Source organism: Schistosoma mansoni, chromosome 3, assembly GCF_000237925.1.
Source record: "Schistosoma mansoni strain Puerto Rico chromosome 3, complete genome".
Lineage (NCBI taxonomy): Eukaryota > Metazoa > Platyhelminthes > Trematoda > Strigeidida > Schistosomatidae > Schistosoma > Schistosoma mansoni.
The window spans coordinates 3,168,192-3,192,875 of record NC_031497.1 but is presented as its reverse complement, the minus strand read 5'-3'; the positions used below and the strand labels follow the sequence as shown (position 1 = coordinate 3,192,875).

General features: G+C 34.2%; 1 protein-coding gene and 1 non-coding gene across 2 annotated transcripts in view; both read right to left on the bottom strand.

Annotated features, from left to right (window-relative positions):
* Nucleotides 1-21,208, bottom strand: part of Smp_132370 (putative protein-tyrosine phosphatase,non-receptor type nt5) — a gene marked incomplete at both ends in the record, with an annotated part of 79,588 nt that extends 58,380 nt beyond the window's left edge. The window contains 6 exons of the mRNA XM_018798909.1: nucleotides 7,838-8,414; nucleotides 13,834-14,016; nucleotides 15,826-16,213; nucleotides 18,993-19,405; nucleotides 20,068-20,131; nucleotides 21,189-21,208. Of these exons, the coding sequence (XP_018650751.1) occupies nucleotides 7,838-8,414; nucleotides 13,834-14,016; nucleotides 15,826-16,213; nucleotides 18,993-19,405; nucleotides 20,068-20,131; nucleotides 21,189-21,208 (1,645 nt within the window). The remainder of the gene's footprint in view (nucleotides 1-7,837; nucleotides 8,415-13,833; nucleotides 14,017-15,825; nucleotides 16,214-18,992; nucleotides 19,406-20,067; nucleotides 20,132-21,188) is intronic.
* On the bottom strand, nucleotides 12,941-13,012 carry Smp_tRNA_02118_Pseudo_TTG.1.1. The gene has a single exon. It is a non-coding gene (tRNA).
* Nucleotides 21,209-24,684: the final 3,476 nt, after the last annotated feature.

Sequence of the window (24,684 nt, the reverse complement as noted above, 5' to 3'; positions counted from 1 at the left end):
CTGCAGCAATTAGTAAACGGTACATGGGAACCCAATTTCATTTTTCTTGAAGAGATTAAATCCTACCCAAACGAGGTATAGTACGTCCGGAAGAGAACTGTTAGCGATTTACTTGGCAATTAAGCATTTCCGACATATGATAGAGGGTACCGTTTTCACAGTGTATACAGATCATAAACCCCTCACGAAAGCATTAAACGCCAAACAGGATAACTATTCAGTCGAAGGATATTCGAAAATTAAAATTTATTTCCCAATTTACATCTAGCATACAGTATATTAAAGGCAATAATAACGAAGTGGCAGATGCGTTGTCCAGAACAACGATAAACGCGTTTATTACAGATGGAATCGATTATCACGGTCTGGCGAAGTTGCAAGAGACAGACATTGAATTAAACAAGCTAAGATTCGATGACACGACATCATTATTATTCGAAGATGTTCAGTTTGGTAGCGCGAAAGTAATATGTGATATGTCGACAGGCCGACCGCGTTTATTCATTCCGAAACCATTGCGACGGAAGGTATTTGAAAGTATGCATAACTTATCGCATCCGGGAATAAAAGCCACGGTGAAGCTAATCAGTGAGCGTTTCGTATGGACTAAAATGAATCGCGATGTGCGTAATTGGACACAGGCATGCATGAAATGTCAAAAAGTCAAAGTACATCGTCATACTAGCTCGCCAATAGGTTCATTTTCTCAGCCGGACACTCGATTCGAGCATATACACATCGATATCGTAGGACCGTTGCCAGTTTCGAATGGATACAACTATATTTTTACATGCATCGATAGATTTACAAGATGGCCTGTAGCGATGCCAATAAAAGACACCTCAGCCGAGTCTGTAGCCAAAGTCTGTATCGAAAATTGGATTTCTTACTATGGTATACCGGCGATTATCACAACCGATAGAGGAGCTCAATTCGAAGGTCGACTCTTCCAGCAGCTTACAGAACTCCTCAGAAGTAAACGTATTCGAACGACATCCTACCATCCAATGGCAAACGGAATGGTTGAAAGCGTCCCTTACATCTGTCATTGTCAACAACTATTGGGCTAATAACCTTCCTTTAGTCATGTTGGGTTGAAGAACAACTATTAAACAGGATATGGGATGTTGTCCAGCTGAGTTAGTATATGGAACTACTCTACGTTTACCCGGAGAATTTTTCGCTTCAGGTAAAAGTGTTCCGACTGATGTAGCCAACTACGTGCAACGCCTGAAGAAACACATGAACGATCTAAAATAGCACTTCCCAGACTACAACGACGACGAGTATTCATACCTCAGGAACTACATAATAGCACTCGCGTATTCATTAGAAGAGACAATGTACAACCACCTCTGCAGCCGAATTATGAAGGTCCATTTAAAGTGATTACGAAGACAGATAAGACAGTTATGGTCGATTCTTGAGACTCGTGTTTCGTCGGTGTGATCGTCTTCGAGGGGCTTGTACTTGTCGATTGGAAATGGTTATCAATGAAAGCTGGTTTCACTCGATCGATGCTGATTACATCTGTCTTTCCAGCTTTTTCTACTATAACTGTCTTATCTGTCTTCGTAATCACTTTAAATGGACCTTCATAATTCGGCTGCAGAGGTGGTTGTACATTGTCTCTTCTAATGAATACGTGAGTGCTATTATGTAGTTCCTGAGGTATGAATACTCGTCGTCGTTGTAGTCTGGGAAGTGCTATTTTTAGATCGTTCATGTGTTTCTTCAGGCGTTGCACGTAGTTGGCTACATCAGTCGGAACACTTTTACCTGAAGCGAAAAATTCTCCGGGTAAACGTAGAGTAGTTCCATATACTAACTCAGCTGGACAACATCCCATATCCTGTTTAATAGTTGTTCTTCAACCCAACATGACTAAAGGAAGGTTATTAGCCCAATAGTTGTTGACAATGACAGATGTAAGGGACGCTTTCAACCATTCCGTTTGCCATTGGATGGTAGGATGTCGTTCGAATACGTTTACTTCTGAGGAGTTCTGTAAGCTGCTGGAAGAGTCGACCTTCGAATTGAGCTCCTCTATCGGTTGTGATAATCGCCGGTATACCATAGTAAGAAATCCAATTTTCGATACAGACTTTGGCTACAGACTCGGCTGAGGTGTCTTTTATTGGCATCGCTACAGGCCATCTTGTAAATCTATCGATGCATGTAAAAATATAGTTGTATCCATTCGAAACTGGCAACGGTCCTACGATATCGATGTGTATATGCTCGAATCGAGTGTCCGGCTGAGAAAATGAACCTATTGGCGAGCTAGTATGACGATGTACTTTGACTTTTTGACATTTCATGCATGCCTGTGTCCAATTACGCACATCGCGATTCATTTTAGTCCATACGGAACGCTCACTGATTAGCTTCACCGTGGCTTTTATTCCCGGATGCGATAAGTTATGCATACTTTCAAATACCTTCCGTCGCAATGGTTTCGGAATGAATAAACGCGGTCGGCCTGTCGACATATCACATATTACTTTCGCGCTACCAAACTGAACATCTTCGAATAATAATGATGTCGTGTCATCGAATCTTAGCTTGTTTAATTCAATGTCTGTCTCTTGCAACTTCGCCAGACCGTGATAATCGATTCCATCTGTAATAAACGCGTTTATCGTTGTTCTGGACAACGCATCTGCCACTTCGTTATTATTGCCTTTAATATACTGTATGCTAGATGTAAATTGGGAAATAAATTTTAATTTTCGAATATCCTTCGACTGAATAGTTATCCTGTTTGGCGTTTAATGCTTTCGTGAGGGGTTTATGATCTGTATACACTGTGAAAACGGTACCCTCTATCATATGTCGGAAATGCTTAATTGCCAAGTAAATCGCTAACAGTTCTCTTCCGGACGTACTATACCTCGTTTGGGTAGGATTTAATCTCTTCAAGAAAAATGAAATTGGTTCCCATGTACCGTTTACTAATTGCTGCAGTACAGCTCCCATAGCTATGTTCGATGCGTCCGTCATGACGGCTAGTGACTCTTCGCCCTTTCGTCGTACTAATATCATTTCCTCATGTAGTGCTCGCTTAGCGTTCCCAAAAGCCTGTATAGCCTCTGTTGATAGACGGAATGTTCGGGTATTTCCTCGCAAGGCATCCGTCAATGGCTGTAATATTGTTGCACAGTTTGGAATAAATCGCCTATAATAGTTTATTAGTCCCAAGAATCGTCGTAACTTTCTTTGTGACTCAGGCAATGGATAATTACGAATAGCAACAACCTCTATCGGAATTGGCATGATACCTTGAGAATTTATCATATGACATAGGAATTGCAATGATTCCTTTCCAAATTCACATTTCTCCACGTTAATAGTGACTCCATGTTCTTGAAGTTTCGTGAACAACTGTCGCAGATGTCCTTCCACGGTAGCGCTAGCTACTGATATATCATCGATATATGCGTATACTTCTGTCAAACCTCCAACAACCTGATCGCTGAAAGGTTTGAGCTGCATTAGTTAGTCCAAAGGGCATTCGCAAAAACTCAAACAACCCAAATGCAGTGATTACAGCCGTTTTCAGTATATCTTCTGGGGCCACGGAAATGTGGTAATAAGCCCGAACAAGATCAATTTTCGAAAATATCGTGGCACCTTCCATCTCGGTAGTGATGTCGTGGATATGTGGCACTGGATATCTATCTGCTATAGTTTGCTTGTTAAGAGCTCTATAATCTCCACATGGTCCGATTTCTCCATTCTTTTTGGGAACCATATGCAACGGAGATGCCCAGGGACTATTATATGGCCTTATGATACCAAGTTTCATTAATTTTTCGAATTCTCGTTTCGCGATTTTTGACCTTTTTGGGTCCAACCTTTACGCTCTCACGTTAGTCGGTGGACCTTTCGTGACGATGTGGTGCTGTACAGTATGTTTAAGATCTCTGTTGTCGTATGATGCCCTCGTCAAATCGGCGTACTTATTTAGAAGTAACTTATATTGCTCGCTCTTATCTTTCGACACTACTAAATTCATAGATACGTGATCGGTGGTCACTCCTCTTATGATTACTGAGTGGTCTTCATTCACGAGCCGGTTTCGTCGAGGATCTACTAATAGGTCGAAATTCTTTAAGAAATCAATACCAATTATATGTACGGATACATCCGCGATAACAAATTCCCAGTAAAGTGAAATATTACGACTGAAATTCAAGGTCAGTTTTCGCTTCCCTTATGTCTTTATGTCAGATTTATTCGCTGCTGCAGTATCGATATTTCGTCTCTCGTTGCTCACCGAAGGCACGACGCTTATTTTCGCTCCCGTTTCTACTAAAAATTGTGCGCCTGTTACTCTGTCCTGGACATAAAATAAACGATTGTTTCTGGGAGCTGCGCTAGTTGTCGTAGCCGTTACCGACAATCGGTGGGATCGTTTAAATTTGCATGGAGGTTTACATTTTCGAGCTCTGTAACCGAATGCTTGATGGTACCAGCATATTGTAGGATCTGGGAGTCTCTTAGACAATGATCGGTTTCTATCTCTTGATCTACTACGCGACCAACTTCTTTTTCTGTCGCTCTGATTTAGGCTCGTCAGTTTGTGGCATAGAACATTAATCTCCTTTTGTAACGCCTCGATTCTTTCGTCTACTGTGGAGTTAAGCCTTTGTGGAGTCGCGTATCTCATTCTCTCATAAATCTTATCGGCTATTTTAGCGACGTTATCTATGTCTGCATCGCTGTCTCCAACAGCAAGGATCTGCTGCACACTCGGTAGGAGTCGCCGTAACCACAACTGGTAAAGTATGCTTTTATCTACTTTTCTGTCCCCAATTATGTTGCTCATATAAGTTTTTAAGTGTGAAGGCATCCTATCTTCGATTTGCACTTCACTGAGTAACTGCTCGACGGCTTGCCGGTCGGTTAATGAAGACAGCCTTTATCATTGCCCGTTTTAATACTTCGTACGGATTTTCCGCGTCCGGCTTAGCTAGGACCTCTCGCACATTGTCTGCTACTTCGCCCGGAAGTAGTGAGCTTGCATGACCGAATCTATGTTGCTGTAAGTGAATACGATTGGCTACGAAGTAATTTTCATGTCTAATGAACCAAAGTTGAGGGTCAGTAACATTAAAAGGGGGAATAGTAACATTAACGGCTCTCACGGACGGTGGCTGTGAAAGGTCTATTGTGTCGTTGTTTAAAGACATTTATAAAAATGGCATGCGAATATAACGTAATTGTCACAAAGAGAAATGAACCGATGAAAACAATGATAATAACAAATGGTACAAATTATAACACAGAACGGACTTACTGAATTGCACCAATATATCAATTGTTTGTGAATAATCGTTATTTCTTATGAATATTATCGTTAAGTTCAATAATTTTTGCAAGATAATGCACGTGTAATTAAAATTGTGATGTAATAAATCCACAATTATGATTATAATCCAGACAATAATCCCAATAGAAACAGAGCGCGTTGAATTTTCGAAATGAGATTATATCGTCGAAAATTGTTTCGTCTTCGCCCGCTAAGATCACTGATTCTGCTTCGTGTTCGTACGTAGAGGTTGCCAATTGTGGTCCGTGTTCGCTCGGAGGGATCGCCAATTCTGTAGTGCCGTGCTTCGTTAATCGTTCACCTTCATAACCGTTATAATTCCAATCTTAACGGTGCATAAAATCAGAGAGCAACGAGAAGCAGCAACTACAGTTTATTGTCAAATAACTCAGGCCAGAAAGCTACCAGCACCTGAACGAATATCAGCGAGCGAGCGAGCAGCTAGCAGTTACATAGTAAATTCATAATCAAATTGTAGAGAAAGACACATCCTTTGTTCAAGGTAAAATATGTTAAAAAATTTACTCTACTTCCAATAAAACTAAACAAAAGCAGGGTTTCATCACTGTAAAAGACAGTGATTCATGACAACTAACTCCTGCTTGAAGGATATAAAGTTTTAACTACTGAAGTCGTTCAATATTTAGAAACAAGTAGATATCACAAATCAATAATCTAAAACGTACTGATCAGGTGCTTCTAACTACAGATGTTGCATTCGGTTTTTATTGGGATAACTAATATTTTAAAACGCTCGTACATCTAGCTGATTTTTTTAGGTAGGATTAAAGGCGTATCAACCATTCCAACACAAATCACCATTTATATTTGTTTCTTTTAAAATCTAGATGTTTCGATGAATAATCTTGAGCAAATCTAGTCTTTAAGTCTCCTAGCATTTGTAGTAACACAATCTCAGCTCAAAAAATAAGATAATGAACCAATTAATGATCATTTTGATGATGCTCATTTAAAATGAATAACAAAATCTACCCGTTATACAAACCAACTATCTTTTTGGAAGTGCGGTATACCGACACTTGAAATTATTTTTTTTAGGAGTTAAAATCAATTCAACCGTGATTATGATTCTTTTACAATTTGGAAAAACAAGAAACAATTCAAAAGCATTTTTTTCTTATTTGAGCTTAAAAAAGATCTGATTTTCAATCCAAGAAGAATTAATCTAAATTTCCTACTTTCCTTTTTTTAATAATAAAAATTTCCGTAGAAAGAAAAGACCTTCTTACTTATAGAATACTATTTTAGATATTTTGACTATACGTCGGTTATAAAAAAATAAGTTTAGTTAATATTAGTATGGATTTTTCCGCAGAAAGAAAATTACGCTCAAAAGATTTTCGTATGATAGAATATTATACTTTTGAATAAAACCTTTCCTACTTTAGTATGTAGTGAAAAACAATAACTATGGAGAAAGAAACGATCAATATTTCTTTATTGTGTGTAATAATCATCTAACTAAAAAATGTGGTTAAATGTAATTTAAATGACGACTTGAGCGCTCAATGAAGTACCTCAAGCTCCAGTTGCCTTAACACATGAAAAGTCTTGCCTATTAAACGAATGACAAACCAGTGCGAAAAAGTTGTCTTTAGATCTGGAAACAGTAGAGGAAGCTTAAATAAGAAATGTTAACTGGAACAAACGTAAACTCAGATTTATAAATGAACAATTACAATTGTTGCATTCAACAATCTCCAGTAATCTATAACAATAATTATATGCTCACTAATGACTAACTTCGAAAAGTAAAACCAGGAGTTCTGTTGAGAAGCCACGACATGTGGAGTTCAGAAATGTCTCGTTTAATGTTCTCTCATTGAAGCTATAATAATAGTCTTTTAAATATGTATAAAAAACCATTTAAGTCTTGTGTAAAACATTCCTGACCTTAGTTTATTCTCAGTTTTGACGATTCAGATTGAATTTTATTTACTTTTCGTATTGTGAACTGTTATCCACCAGATTTTGTGATAAATGCTTAATTTATTTATTCAATATACTTGAAGATTAAACTTGATCTGATTTGAAAAATAAACTACTAGTCTCCCTCAAATGGTGTTCTATCTCAGAATTACTAAATTAAACTGAACTATGTAACCTCTTAAAGTAAAAAACAGTGAAACCATTATAAAAAATATTTGTGGCAGTGAACATTGACCAAAAACGTTTTCTTCAAACAAGTGTACTACATAAACACCGTTAAGTAGATGTTTTCTTGGAATACAATAATAAATAACGCTCAGAGTAACGTAGATACAATACGTTGTTCCTGAAATATGCTTGATAAATAAGATTCAAACTAAGCACATTGTTACACAGGAAATTCTTAAATTCAATTATTTTTCAATTATTAAGAAAACAAGCACAATCTAAACTCCATGTTTCCGTCGAGGTATTACCTAACCTTCGAATAATGCACGTTTAAAAGTGGGAATGAAAAGTTGAAGTTATTTTGATCAATTTACGATAATTTACCTTTGATAGGATGATTTAATTGATTACGAGATGAATTGTTTGAACGATTCAAAGCATTATTTAAGGATACGCGTGAAGATTTGAAACATTGAGGATCTTCATCAACATAAGAATCATTTGTAGCGGTGAGAGGTTGATCGTTTGGAGCATGTCGAATACGCTTAACAGTACGGTTATAATTAACATAATCATTCTCATCAGGATCGTCATATTTATTTATATTGGAGACGGAATGAGTTTTTGAATGATTTGAAGAACTACTCAATGTCGTTATTGGTGTGGATGTTGTTGTTGTTACTGTCATTGGTATCGTTGTGGCTGTATTCGTATTAACGAGAGGATTATTATTATTTGATTGAAATCGTTGTAATCTACGTGTATTCCAATAAGTTGCAGTTTCATCTTTATCAAACTCCTGATTATTTATATAATTACTGTTAATTGCAGCATCTACAATGTCTGTTTCATTATGTTCGACATTTTCATTCATTTGTAGTTTCTGAACTTTTTTAGGCAAAATTTTGCAATCATTGATAACAGTGGAATGGTGATGATGTTGTTGATGGCTAGAGGAATTCTGTAAATATTACCAAAAACAAAAAAAAATTAGTCAGTGGTACTGATGTAAAGAAATTATTTCATCATACAGAATTTTATTAGTTGTGCTGTTTAGAAGATGTGAAATTCCGTCAGTTTCTTTCCAGATCAAGCTGATAACATTCCTGATGATAATAAATTTTTATCGTGGTATAAATGATAGTTTATTTTATCTAGGAAAATAACCATAATTATTCAAGTTGAGAGATAATGAAATCTAATTAAAAATGTGTACCCATAATGATCATATCGTTTGAATTGAACTTGGCAACAGATTCAGAAGTATTCTCGATGATTCTAAATTGAATCATCCACTAAAGTGTCGTATCCCGAAGAGAATTGTGAATGATAACTTTTGAGGACTATTTATGAATCAATGTAATATGCCTATTTCCTATTGTATAATTGTTACGTAACTAAACTATTCATATTCTTGTTCCTCTTATCAAAAGCTTAATTTTGACCTTTGACCTATTATTATACGATTCTTGAGTTATCATCAGTCTTTTTTTCAAAGTTGAAATCATGAGTCAATTGAAGCTAGACCACCATGGAAAACCTGGAAGCACTGAACGGCCGTTTTGTTCTATTATGGGACTCCTCAGCAGTGCGCACCCACGAACCCGCTCTCGCGAGATTCGAACCCAGGACCTACCAGTCTCGAGCCGAAGCCCTTAACTTGGCCATTTTTTCGGATTATTAATTTGGATCGTGGATGCGCACTGCTGAGGAGTCCCATAATAGGACGAAACGGCCGTCCAGTGCTTCCAGGTTTTCGATGGTGGTCTAGCTTCAATTGACTCATGATTTCAACTTTGAAAAATACTGAAATCTCCACAAATCCCCTTCTAAATTATCATCAATCTATTGATTACTTTCACCATATTCACAGCCACATTTGGCCAATTATTGTACAAATGTTATTTTCTATTTTATGGTACGATGTGGTTCGTTTGGTTTGTATGTTTGAGAATAATGATTCATATTGCAAACAGGGCACTCAAGCAATCGATATTATTAAACCAGTCAGCCATATTCAACGCAGGGTCTGATACATATATATCTGGTCAAGATGATATACTACATTATGTTACTGAGATGTCAGAGTAGTAGGAGTAGTAAAACAACTAGTGGTTATCGAAAGAATCGGGTATTGATAATATGATTGGAGAAGGAATAATGAATCGTGAAGGTATAGCACATGGACTAGCCAATTAGAATTAAGGAAAGGAACTTTTGAGGTTTTATGTTAAATATTATTCTTGATTTCCGAACTCTAATAAGGAAAAATCTAGAGACTTCTAAAAATCTATTATCATCCTCGTAATTGTTTGAAAACATAGATGACCTATATCTAAATGAAATAATTTACATGTGGTTGCTTTTTGAATCTACTAACGGAACAACCTGCAGAAGACTTTGATAAAATTATTATGTAAAATTCTGTTACTCTTTGTAAAATTATCGTTTATTTTTCATGAAATAGTGATTTATGAAATCTGTTTACTGACTGGTTAGCAATTGGATAAAGCTGGTTTCATTACTATGCTCTCAATGAATAAATTTGTGGAACAAGTCATATAAGATACTTTTGAAGTAAATGTTCAAAATGAAGAAAAAAGAGTTAGTATTTCTGCGCTACTACAAGCGATTCCATACCATACTTCACTTACATAACTGGTAAATCATCACTTGATATTTTGACAGTGAACAGATACGGGTTCTGTTTTCTCTATTTACAGAAAACCCTGACTAATTCATCTGGCCCAAATAACACAAAGTCACAACTACACACTATTTAAAGAAAAGTATCAAATCTTTCATGAAATTTCTGAAAGCGAACGACAATAAATGTATTATTGATTATTTAATCATAGATTATATACAAGAAACTCAGACTCTTCATGTGAGTAACTATAGTAAGGCAAGGATAAAGTTTGTAAACTGTCGGATTATGTGTTCTCAAGCTGATAAAAAATAGTGAGCTTTAATTAGAAATCAGTTAACGTTGTGAACGTATAAATAAATAGTATGTTAAGCCAACTAATATTAAACAGTTTTAATCTGGAACACGTGATGTAACAAAATTAGATAGTAACGTGAAAACATTTCAGTGTGTTTTTCAAAAAACAGTCTGTCATATAAATGCTTCATGAATGCAAAGTTGACAGTTAAAAACGGATGGGAAATATGAGATAGAAAATTAGCTTAATCAGTTGGTTTCAAAGTTATTTTTCAAATTAGTGTTTATGGAGATTCATTTGATTTAAATAAAGCTTTATCGATAATAGATATAAGTAATTCAATCTTTCAAAAATTAAGGGACTTTTAACTGTTGAAGAGTCGTAAAGTATAGTATGTTGATTTTCGTTATGTTGGTTTATTTCAGCAGTATGAATAATATGAAAAACTTCCATTGCCGTTTTAGGCAAAAGTATCAGATCTTACGTTGAAAATTGGTGATTTTTATAGGATTATTCCACAAGCGTTAAACTAGTTCGTCTTATAACGGGATAGTTGTAACAAGTAATAATAATAATTATCATAATAAACTTCTGCACATAAGTAACAAGTTTCACAATAGACTCTCACACTGTTAATAAAAACTGTGACTGATAGTGTTTTACTATGTAACAGATTGTTATTACCAAGTGAAATACAAAATTATAAATACAATGGCAAGATTCTTTTATCAAACATTAAATCTATTTGTATGATGAGAACGAAATGATATTTACTGGTTTAAAAACTTCATTTTTATAAATTTAAGGCATAAATGAGTAAAAACAAGTTATAAGGTGGTGTTATTCCTTTCCACTTGACAAGTTTTGTTTGGTTACAGGGGAAACAGTCTTAAGAAGTGGATATAAAAACAATGATGTTTTGTTGTTTACAAGAAATTTCATGTTTTCTTTGGACTTTAAATGTACTAATGTATAACACAAACTTACTACAACATAGAATTAAGTAAATTAGCGAATGAAGAGAAAATTAAGTCAGTGAAAATTAAACAGTTTAAATATGTTCAACGCTCATTGAATTTGTTTACAGAATTTCCATTTTAATAAAGTAAACAACATGATTGGTAGAATTTAATCAACACTAAAAAGAACTAGACAAATATCAAATTATGTACAGTTAAGATCATGAGTCAATTGAAGCTAGACCACCATGTAAAACCTGGCACCACTGGACGGCCGTTTTGTCCTATTGTGGGACTTCTCAGCAGTGCACATCCACGATCCCGCCTCGTGAGATTCGAACCCATGGAGCCAGTCACTAGAGAGCATATGATTATTATCAGAAGGGGTTTTGTGAATGCGCACTGCTGAGGAGTCCCACAACAGGACGAAACGGCCGTCCAGTGCTTCCAGGTTTTCCATGGTGGTCTAGCTTCAATCGACTCATGATCTCAGCTATGCAAAATTACTAAAATCTCCACAAAACCCCCTTCTTATAAATATAAAATTAGTCACTAATCAGTGATCGGCAAGTTCTAAATCTATCAGCTTTACAAGAGGTCGGTTGATCTGCGAATAGCTCAATAATAGAGTCTTAGAAGATGAATTATGTGACTTGAAATCTCACAGAAGGCTTTAGTTCCCTCACGATTACAGGTATGTTCTGTTGATAAGTAACTTAAGTTTGAGGTTTCTTGTCAATTACGTCAAACCACATAATGTCAAAGAATTAACATTTTCTGCTACTATTTTTGTGATTCTATCTGAAAATATGACCAATTTAAATGAATCAAAAGGTATCGATTGTTCTACGGCGACTTGGGCAAACATTTGAACCATCTGTATTTCAACTTAGTAAATAACATCACTAAACTTGTTTACAATGAATACTTGTGAATGCTAACTCATGCGATATTATAAATGGGCTATAAAATATTGTAGTGACTGGATTCAAGATGGATTTCCTGGAGATCTAGGGAGAAGCCGAGACCAGTGGAGTTCAACCATCTCTATTGTGAGGCGATTACTCACTGAAGACAAAGGTGAACGGCCTCAAAATATCGTGGATTGGTTGAAGTTAGACATTAACACCGTTGGAAGCCGGTTCAGTGGTTAAGCGTTCGCGTGCGAGTCCGAAAGTCCTGAGTTCCAGTCCCTCATGAGGGATCATGGGTGAGCACTGTTGAGGAGTCCCAGGTTTTCAATGGTGGTTTAACATTGATCCATTCATGATACCAATCTAAAATCAATAATCTCCACAACGCTATACTGATAATACAGAATAATTGAAAACAATCAGAAACTATCCAGCTCTCGACATATTCAGATTTAAGCAGTTTAGACATGACGAATAGGAAAAGTAGCTGTAGCAGTTGACTTGGTAAAACACTTTAACGATTGAATACTTATGGAACATACTGACTGTTAAAATCACTTTTCAGATCTTATAATCAAAGATGGACAGTGGCTAGTAGTAGAATCCAGGACGCGCATTTCGTCCTATTTGGGACTCGTCAGTTGGATGTACCTGCATCTCAGAGTTGACGATCACTCTGGGACTTGAACCAAGTACCTTTTGCTGCAAACGCCATCGCTTTACCCACTCAGCTACTGAGTCCTGATAGCCACTTGCTTGTGCAATGGGGGTAAAGTTTGAATTCACTTGGTACTGTTTATTTGAATCTTCCCATTGATGTTTAGGACTACAGTTGATCAGTCTCTGCTAACTACTACACATCTTTGCTTGTAATGCTTATGACTTAAGGTAATATCGAGGTAGTCCGCACAGGATGCACGTATCTCAATAAGAAACTGATCAATCGCAGTGTTAAACATCAGTGGGAAGATTTGAACAGCCAATACAAAAAATGAATTAACAAGAAAACACTTCTATTTATTTAAATCGAACATAGGTGATTTCATCACCAGAAAAATAAAAAAAACAACCAGTCCCCAGTGAAGGACTATCTTCTTTCAAATCAATTAATATCATCAATGACTTTAAAAACAATAATTGTGACTGAATTATGAATGAATTAAATGAAAGCTTTTTAAAAAATGGTCATCTATTAAATCAAATAAGTTGATTATATTAAGTATAATAAACAGTACTACTGTAGTGAAGGAAAATTGAGTCGGGGAAAACCAAATTATTGTTTCATGAAAATCAAACAGTAGCTTTGTAAAATATGAAAATCACACAATAAGTACAGTATTTGCACATCTTCCTTCAGTTACCCTTCAAACACTTCATGATTCATCCAATTCTGTTGTTACTACACTTGTTCTCTGTTTCCCCTCCTATTCTCTTCAATTCGATATTTTGCTGGTATTCCACTTCAGACCGAGGCTACACACTGTTTATATTTATCAGTGTATGTGACACACACCACACTATTATTAAGCACAGACTATATTTTAGATTATCAGAAAACTTACCGTTTCCTGGTGTTGGTTTTGAAGAGGAACAGACGATTGTTGGTTGTGTTGACGCCTTTGACTGACTCGTGTAGCTGCTCCAGTAACACTATTTACTGGGCTAGTTATTTTAAATGGTTTAGGTCGAAGAGGTTTATCTGAATGGTTAGATGTTATATTAGTTGGATTCCTTTGAGATGGCATCTGAAAATAAGAAGAAAAAAACTTAAAAAAGATTACGAAAACAGTAAGACAGATTTTTGTAAGATAGAAGCATCTTTGTCCCTTGTCAGACAAAACGTACATCTTGGGTTGAATAGACATACGTGAAAATAATTAGCGGAAATACGGAGACAGATTGTTTCGTAATCGTCAGTTCCGTTCTTAATCAATCATTAGTCATTAAAATAACTTGTAGTACCTACAACAAACATTTAGTGTAAAAAATAGTTTCAATTTCTTAAAATATATGCCCACAATCATTTGGATGGTAATTGTATTTCCTGTTTAGTTGGTACCATGAACTAGTCATCAGTTCGAGAAGCTTCCATTATTCCAGCCAATAGATAAGTCAGACCAACATATAAATAAAAGGACGAGTATTAAATCCTATTCAAAATAAACTGAATGTAGTCGGGATAATGACAGAAAATAACCGGGAAACTTGATGTTTGTGTGTTTAAAGCATTCAAACTATGAAAATCCACCCTAGAAAAAAATAATCTAACTTAATTTATACAGGCATGGGGACTAGAAAATTTACGTTTTCAACTACAAAACGTTAAGGAGATCATTAAGCTCTTTCACACGAAGTTAGTGTTACTCACTTTACAAGTATAGGTTTTGTTTACTCGGCTTTGAGCCGCATGCTTCTGGTTTGAGTGCTGATGATACAATGCGGCTATTTAAACGGGAGTTGGTTGAGCAGGGTTCGAATATATGACTTTTTGGTTGAAAGCTCAGCTACGACTCAACATATCAAACGATTTAAACTGAAGACAGGGTTTTCAGTTTGATTCAGTTTAATACGAGTAACTCAAAAACGCTTTGTACGCTATACAGAAGAACTTAGTCTGGTTTAATCGAATAAATTTTGACTTGTTAGTTCTGCGTTCAAACCGAATATTGGCATTTTGGTCATTACATTTATTTACATACAGATTTAGGTTTTCTGATATATTCTAGGAATTTATTATCTATTCACAAAAAGTATATTAATCTCTTGAATTGAACTATCCCAGAGTTATGGAAATCTTTGATATATTTAATACCATTTTTATTTCGATAACAGGATACCATAGAGGTCTTAAGTCTGCGAAGACATTTCAGTCCTTGATCCAGTGTGTCTAATTAATGTTTGAACTTACCGTGTATTTTAAGCGCTCAGTACCAACATATGTTTATTTTTAATGAAGCTATAATGGACATGAAAAATTTATATTACATATTCTTTCTATGTACTGAGTTAAGTAATTCTCAAGAAATTATTTTACCTGTAAATTCGTATAAACCAGATTTAGAAAAAAAGCATTACTAAATCAGAATTTGTTTAAATGATGACACGTATTTGGCGCTTTATGAATACAAATTTCTATCGTTCTCTACACATTTCTACAGTAAACAGTTATGTTATTATTTAATTGAAGTGTTAAAACTTGTCAAATGCTTTTTTAATGCAACGATTGTCTACATGTTCATTTTAGTGAATTCCATTTTAAAGACAAATCTCAAGGAACCTCAATAATTTTCTGCGCCCATTGGGAAGAATCTCGATATTGTGAACCTATGCATGGTCTATATATGTACTTTTGATAGTCAGATTAGCAAATTGTCGAAACATGTATGTAAATAAGAAAAAAGCAACAAATACTTTGAAACTAAATAACAAAATATTCAGCTCATAGAACAAAACCCCACCTCAATGATCATGTTACGCCTGACACTGAAATCTCGAAGGATAATTGACTTATATATATAGTATAAAAATAATCTATATTAGCAACTAATAATTACCTCATTATAATTCTGTTTTGAATGACTAGATAAACGAATAACATTAGTAGAGTTTTCCATATCTGTTGTTAACTTCTTTGCCTTACCACTCGTGTTGATTGATGTATGAGATGATAGAACGTTATTTGATTCACGGTTCTGATTAGTACTGCTACGATAGCTTGAACGTGTTGTTTTACTGTCACTTAATATTCCACTACTTGCAGAGCCAGTAATTTTTGCACCAGGAGGGACTTGAGCATACGATTTTGATTGATTTCCAGTTGTATTGATTGAATCTATAGGATTTCCAGATAATAAACTAGTTGAACTATCTGGTTTGAATGAAGGTGATGCGATTTGAATTGAATTGACCTGAGGTAGATGGTTACTTCGCCTACTATGAGTTCTGAATAGAAATAGGTTTAGATGATTGATATAGATTGCAAGTAAAACGTTGAATGATTAGGGAGTTATTAAAAGACGTATTCAATAAAACTAATATGGAGTAAAGTGAAAGGGCAATTATTTGAAAAGCCCCAGATCAATGTTGTAAATCATGATATATCATATGATAATGATTATGCTTCATGATAATATATGATCATCTCAGTGTTTAGAATGGAAATTAAGGGAAACAACCTATTATCGATAAATTAGTGAATAACACTGTCGATTTTCGTTTACACACGTAAGGAATGTAGAAGATAAAATATTTTTCTGTAAACTTTTTGTATTTTTCTTATTTCCATTTCTATTCAAAATATAGGGGTTCAATAAACGGTTTACATGATCAGATAAGTTTCAAGTCTTTTATTTGGAATGATCAAAAGAAGTTCCGTAAAGTTTTAACTGCACTACAAATACTGTTAACAGAAATATTATGAAGAAGAAATAATTAAGTGAATTAGATAAAATGAACAGTGAATTATATCATTTAGAATAAATATTGAAAAAGATTGTTCACTAGTGATATTTGAACTTCGGTAAACTAAGAGAGAAAATGATATACTTGACTCACTTATTTTTTAGTGAACACATTATCAAAGGATTTAAAACAAACTTGCTCGTACAATCGTATGTTTATATCACAATGGCGGATTATGGAGATTGTGGCAATTTCAGTAGTTGAATTCATGAGCTGTTTCGTCCTAGTATGAGACTACTTATTTTTCACTATTATTTTTACACCTCTATTACCTTTATTGTAACGAAAACATTCTAACCATCATATTGCGTTCACCTTATAATTCGTTATTAACTTGTTAAGTCTCTTTCTATTATTCATATTACGTAATCTAGTATTATAATCTTTCGATTGCATCATCATGGTTATTACTTGTTCATCTGTCCTCACGGAACTAGTACTTTAACATTAATAAAAACTGGTTGTCCATTTTAGATGTTCCATGTTTTGCATTTCCGTCGTTTTAGATATACAGTAAACGTTTTTTCAAATCAGTCTAATTAAAAGCCTAACTATGTCCAAACAGTTACATAATACAATAAAACAAACAGAATAAAAGGGTAAAGAGATGAGGAGATATAAAGATTATTCATGAATTGTCATTTAATGAGTGTATATTAAGTAATGTGCACTAAATTACATTCCGATTATCATCTATAGAAGAATACTGTATGTTATCACCAGGATAACATCGATACTGAATATATGTATGACAAATGTACACTAGTATGTTAAAGAATGTGCATTTATAAAATAACAAATTGGAATAATATCAGTAATATGTAAAAAATAGTCTTTGGAGGATACAAAATAATTTATCATAATATAAATTAACATCAATCAATTGAATAATATCTACTTAAATTGATTTAGTAAACGTCAATAAACTGTTTTCAATGGTGGTCTAACATTGATCCATTCATGATATCAATCTAAACTAAACAATCTCCACGACCCTACACTAATAATTTGTTAGTTTGAAGTGACATATTGAACATTGAAAAAAAAAATCATTTGAGAATGTAAGCCAATATTTACAACACAGAAATGTGTTGAGTGGCGAATGAGTATGTAGTTTTACGTAACCCCATGAAATATCTTATTAAATTATTTACAATTGAAAAGTAAGACTGTTCAATCATGAAAACGATTATATTCCTGTGAACAGTTTTATTGAATAGACATACTGAACTTCACAAGTGACAAGAATTGACAACAGCAATATAGGAATTTTCATCACAAATTTTATGGATGTAGATAAACTGAAAAGTGAATGTTCATTTTGTTCCAAATTTATGAATTTACAAAAATGAATATCTCTAAGCTTTTACAAATTTCAAATAAATATTTCGACAACTAAGGACTTGGTCATATATTACAGTTGGAGAACTAGATGATATTGAAATGAATAAATCAAAGTAGGTCACCATGAGTCTAGGTGCGTTTTGAACTAAGTTAATTTAAATGTAAAATGACAACCAGTATAATCGGTAAAATTAAACGATTATTCATCCAAGGACAGATTATTTATTCACTGCCTTTATGTATTAGTCGAGTCAACAGGTCCACAAAATGAACTTAATAACAAAAAGGCTACGTATAACTTTTTTGACGTCGAAACATCCATTAATTCCTTACGTCGATGTCTCTATGATAGACAACAATATTGTCGATAGGGAAGGCTGATCTTAGTTAAGCAACTAATGAGAACTAGAAAACATTGGATAGCACTTTCGTTCTGGTATAAGACATCTTGGGAGTGCGCATTCACGATCCTATCAGAGATGGAACGTGGGATCTCTAGGGTTTAACCGTTAGACCAATTAGTTTGAACCCAATGGTTTACATGTCTAGTTACAATGAATCAGTAATATTACGCAACCATCTTTTAGTGGTATTGATGAGTAACCATCTCATACTCGACAGAGTGGGATCCCATAGGTCACAGCTTCTTATTAGAACTACAGGGAATACTATTTCGAAATTCGATACCAGTGGACATATAATAATAATTATTATATAAGGGATTTGCGTAGATAGTTGAACTTCTTGGGAATAATATTAATATGAGTTATTATAAACTATTTTAACGTTCCAGTAAATACGAATATATCCTGATCTCGACCGTTCACATTAGGAATGGTGTTCTTTCTAAAGTATATAACGTGACATTTCTAAAAGTAAAACACAGGAAAAACTCATACATTAAATAAAACCTCACCTTGAAAAACTACGATCAAAGGCTCGGGAGCTGCGCCTTAATTCCATTAGTGTAGATAGAGTGCGACCGACTCCACCAACTGGACCATTAGGAGTAGCAGTTGAAAGACTACTTCGTCTAGTGATTGAAAAATAACGCTGGAAACCACTAGCAATTCTTGACATAGCTGCATAAAGCGCTGTTGCTGATATAGTTGATGATGCTTGTTGATTTAATCCATTAGTAAATTTACGTTGTGTTGTAGAATTAGGTTCACGAACACGAAAAAATGCATGACAACTAACAGCATATTGCCAAAATAATTTAGTACTTACAGCTGATGGAAAACGATAATGTTGTTTTAATTCACTTTCGACATTCATAATTGGACTAGTTAATCCACTGATAGAAGTGACATGACCATTCATTGATTTCTAAAAATGAAATCACAAAACTATTTATAAAGTCTATTATTATTTCTGAATGGTGATTCCTTGCGAATGTAATTAATAAACTTAAATGAGAAGGCACAGTTTAGTATAAGGAGTTTTATATGGAGAAATGAATGCTGAGTAACGTTAAGGTCTTTGAAACGGTGATACAAGAAGTATAATTTACAAGAAAGTGAAAAACTAATCCAATTTATAAATATAAAAGCACAATCAACGATTAAGGAATTTTTCGTAAGTATGGGAAGTGACAAGGAATACGTAACAAAGCAAAATAAACCAAATGTACAAAATAGCAAACGTGTAAGACAATTTATACCGCGTTTTCAGATAATTAACGTTGTGTAATGCTTATATAAAATTATCAGCCTTAAGGAGTAGGATCTTTAGAAGAATCAGTATCATCCAAAGGTAAATTGATGAGAATATGTCAAAAGTCCTGAATTTATCAAAATAGTGTATGTGACAGACGTGAAACAGTAGAAATTGTCAATAAAGATCACCTAACGACGAAGTTTTGATAAAAGGTTTTCTGATTCGAAAGTGAATAAATAATATAGAATATGGATAGTGTTATTCGAAGGTTGATACAGTATTCACGAGAATAATAAGCAAAACTAAGCGAAGCATTTAAATTTATGACTCACTGAACTCGTTTTAAAATGTATTGTGAATCGTTTTCCCTTGAAATTGATTTTCGAAATGTTATCCCTAAAGAGTTAAATACAACAAGTTTTAAGTAGGCATTTATTCATTTAGAAAAAGTCTGTAAAGAATAAAGTTGCAATTCAAGTCAATGATTATTGAAACTATTTACTTATATATCATATCCACAAAGCCAGTGAAAATGTTTGCAAGTATGCACACACCATAACAGATGAAATAATTTCCTTTGAAACTAAACCTTCTAACATTTGTCAACAATCGTCCATATTACACAGAACACATAACTTTTGAGAGGTTTAACAAGGTTAAATACTTAAAATGAAAAAAGTTGACATATTTCTCTCCCAACAGGCTTTTCGGAATAGTAGTGTTGTGATTGTCTGTTCTGATCAACGAGTGCACAAAATATATGTATTAAAAAAATCAATTCTCCTATTTTTGACTTATTCAATTTCGTTATCCAATAAGGCGTGTATTATTCGTGTCAGTGCTATTGAATGACATTTCGAAAATCACCACAAAATTATACTACAACTTTAAGATTTGAAGACAAATGATCTGGCAGCCATCATTCGAAATCCGACAACCGAAAATACTATAACTCATAGATAAAAATCATTGTGCATCGAGAAGATCCAACAAAAATGACAGGAGAATCGACTAATAATTACAAGTGGCTTTGGTGAACTGTAGTTCCGAAATGATTCAGTAGTCTACAAGCCAAACAATGAGTCCTTAATCAAAAGTCTTCAAGAATTTTAAGTCAAGCAAGCGGCGTATGGCTGATACGACAAGTGAAGTTTCAGTACTTTGCGAATATATCACGTATTTGTTTATTTTCTTCACAGCATTACATAAATTATTTAAGGAAAAAGGTTATTTAGTACAAATTAACTTTAAATAACCGAAACAAAAACGAGGTAAGCTTTTTTCAATATTAGATAGTACATAATCATATTCATGTAAACGTGCGATTGTGTTATACCGTTGAATGTTTTTTATAAAACAACATACAAATGGAAGTAATGACTCAAAAGAAAAATTCAATTTAACCGTTTATACAAATGATAAGCAACAGGTTAAGATTAACTGGAAGGCTTACCAAGAATATTGTTGTAACATCTTATTATCACGAAATAAACTTATTCCAATAAAAGACACTCCAATGGTGATTGTTTGAAGGTTATGTTGTTCATCCTCGTATAAAAGAATTAAAAATTAAAAAAGACGAAAGAAATAGACACTTCATAGTAATATTATATTTATTATAATCGATCAGATAACTCCATTGTGAAATTGCTTCTTTAAAATGAACGGTTTCTCATTGTTGAGAAGACCGAAAATATAAAGAAACAGCTATCCAATGCTTCTTGAGTTTTAACTGTTTTATTATTGAAGTCAGTTCATGATATAAAATGACAAAATCTAACAGTGCCTATGACCCGTCACACAAATGTGGATACTAGTGAGCAATTTAGGTAGGTAAATCCAAGCCATGATCAGTGCAGTTAACTTAAGTTGAACGTGAGACAAACATCATTAATACTAATGGGTGATGATAGAGGATAACGAAAATCGACTAAAGTTAGAAAGGTAAGCAATTAAAAGTCAACTCTGCTCTGTAAATTAAGATCTCGCTTCGACCCCTGGAGGTTTCGGATCCTGTTCCTTGTGGAGGCTGAGTTCATGCTACGAAGAGGTTTTACGTTGGAAGTTTCATTCATTTATCCGAAGATTTTTTACTACGGAAAAATATCAGTTGTAGCTAGTAAAGTTCAAAATACTAGATGTGAATTGGTAATCCCCCGAAGAATTTGACGATTGTAACTGAATATAATGAACTCACTTAGTCCAAAGATATGTACCAAATGGATTGCAACTTCATGATCTACATGAATCATGTCTAATTCTGACGATTCTAGGTTTAGTGATAAATGCTGTTCGATGATTAACAAACCATAAAAGTGGTCATACATTAATTAGCTTTGTTATCACCTAATATTTAAAGCTTACTAAGCTTTTTTAGGCAAGAATATCGGTCTACTTAGTAATTTTAAAGTATGCTTTCATTTAGCTATCCAGAATGTCATATTTAACTAATTTTTGAACAATTATTTAGATAGATATCATACAATAATGTCTGCTAATATATTAGCTCGCAGAATTCAATATTGAAAACAGTTTGCCATCTGTTTTACACTGAAGTAAGAGAAATACAATACTAAATTCACATCAAATAAAAATCATGAAATTTGATTCATACTGGCACTCAAAAGATTTAGTGTTCTCCAGTACAAAAGAGTACAATGTTCACTGTATATCTCAGTCTTAATTAGCATTTGTTTTAAACTTCTGGAAATAAAACCTATCTATCAAGTAGCATGAGAGTTACTTAGAAATAAATCATTATCTTTAATTTTAATATAAGTAGATTATCTATTCTTTTTATAAATCTCACCAATTTCACTACTCTTCGAATATATCAACTTCGAGGTCAGAAAAAATGTCATGTTGTCCGATATTGAGAAACCAATTACTATTAATAAACGATCGGTTTAAAGAACTTTCAAATATGTATCATTATACATTCTATTAGATAGATGTATGATAACATTTCAATGAAAACTGCAGTTACTATACAACTGAAAGGTATTGTAAGATGTAAGAAAATATATTTTCATTTGAAATAAGTATGAAAGGTTTAGTCATTTGAAACAGTTTTTCTTTTAAGAGTTGAAAAACAAATGTCATTAGAAACGAGATAATATGAATGAAATTGACAAAAGGTATTAACAATGAAATTTCTATTAAATTTGTATTTACTATCAACACTTTTTCGAGTATAAAGTGCCATGTATAACGTAGTTTTTAGTTTTATTCAGATAAAACTATTTCTTGAGTAAATTTATGAAAGTATGTGTTATATCCCCTGGTGAATTATGAATGATAACTTTTGAGGACTATTTATCGACCAATGTAATATGTATATTTCCTATTGTATAATTGTTGTATCAGTAGTTTTATTTTGACCTTTGACCTATTATCATACGATTCTTGAGTTATCATCAGTTTATTGATTACTTTCCCCCACAGCCACATTTGGCCAATTATTGTACAAATGTTATTTTCTATTTTTTGGTACGATGTGATCTGTTTGGTTTGTATATAAACCCAGTATGCTTGTGAATAATGATTCATATTGCCGAGGTTGTTATTGGTGTTCTGGACTCAACTGGCTGGGCTAGGTAGATAGCGGGACCGAGTAGTACTCAAGACTGCTCATACGGCATTTTGTGTATCATTGCGTCCAATCAATAAATCTACTGTTCTCTAATTGGGCGTTCATATACTAAAGAGGGCACGCAGGCAATCGATATATCAAATAGCGCACACAGTATTTGTTATAACAGTATGTTAATGGGGTCACAAAAAAATCCATAACAAACTTTTAAAATAACATCATCACAGATTGATCTTAATTAAACAACCACTCAAAACGAGAGAGAGCTAGACAGCTGTTTAAGACTATTCTAGAACTATTCAGAAACACATATATACAAATCCACCGGAGATCGTACCCAAGACTTCTAGGTCTCATGGTGAGTGCTTGAAAATTACAGTTCCCAGCTGGAATTCATCTATTCATATGCCTCAAATAGCAATACTCATCTAATAACTTATATTTGAAGGCATTAATGTTCTTTATACAATCCATTAAACTTGGTTTCAATTTTCGATTTTTAATGTTCATCAAACTGATCAATCTGCCCCAAATGCCCTGTTACGGCCGAGAGTGGGGAAAGTCCGCTCTCCCTCTCGAAATGCTCCCACATGGCCACGCGTATACAGCCTCTGCCAAATAAGTCCTACTCACTGCCTCCTCGCAACATTACTGTTGTTTACGAAATTGAGAGGACGAAAAGCGAATGTCCGGCACTTTACCCGGTTGGTGGACACGGAAAGTCCACCTAGGGGAGTTGGAAAACCCTGATTACAAACCAATGGTGCACATGGGTTCCAGGATCCCGAAGGAACAAATGGCGTATGAACCAATTGTTGGCCACCGGCTACCATGGGACTGCATCTCCTTACGATGCTCCACTGCCTTGTGGACTAGACCTTCAGGTCAAAGGCTCCGGGTGTGGCCCCCTAAGAAAACCACCTGCTTCAGTTTGAGCACCTGGGCAGTATCACAGCCCTCACACAAATCAAATGAGATTTGTGAGGCGCAGATTTATCTGGTGCTTCCTTGTACCACTATTTATGTGTTTAAATAAATAAATAACTGATCAGTCAAACAAAACTATTTGATCCCTAACAGAAACTGTTGTCATCTTTACAATTTGTTTTAGAAAACGATAAGTATACAAAATTTCTAATCATCTTTTTAATATGAAAATGATTTATTCAAATCACAATCAAACAACAGAATGATAGAAATGAAATATATCTGATTTTATCTAAATAAAAGAAATTTTTATAACAGTCTGTTCATCATCATTTGAAGTAACTTATTCAGAACAAAACAGAGAAACAAAATACTATCGACTAGAAGAAATAAATACCGAATACTGAACAAATGTAATACTAACTGACAA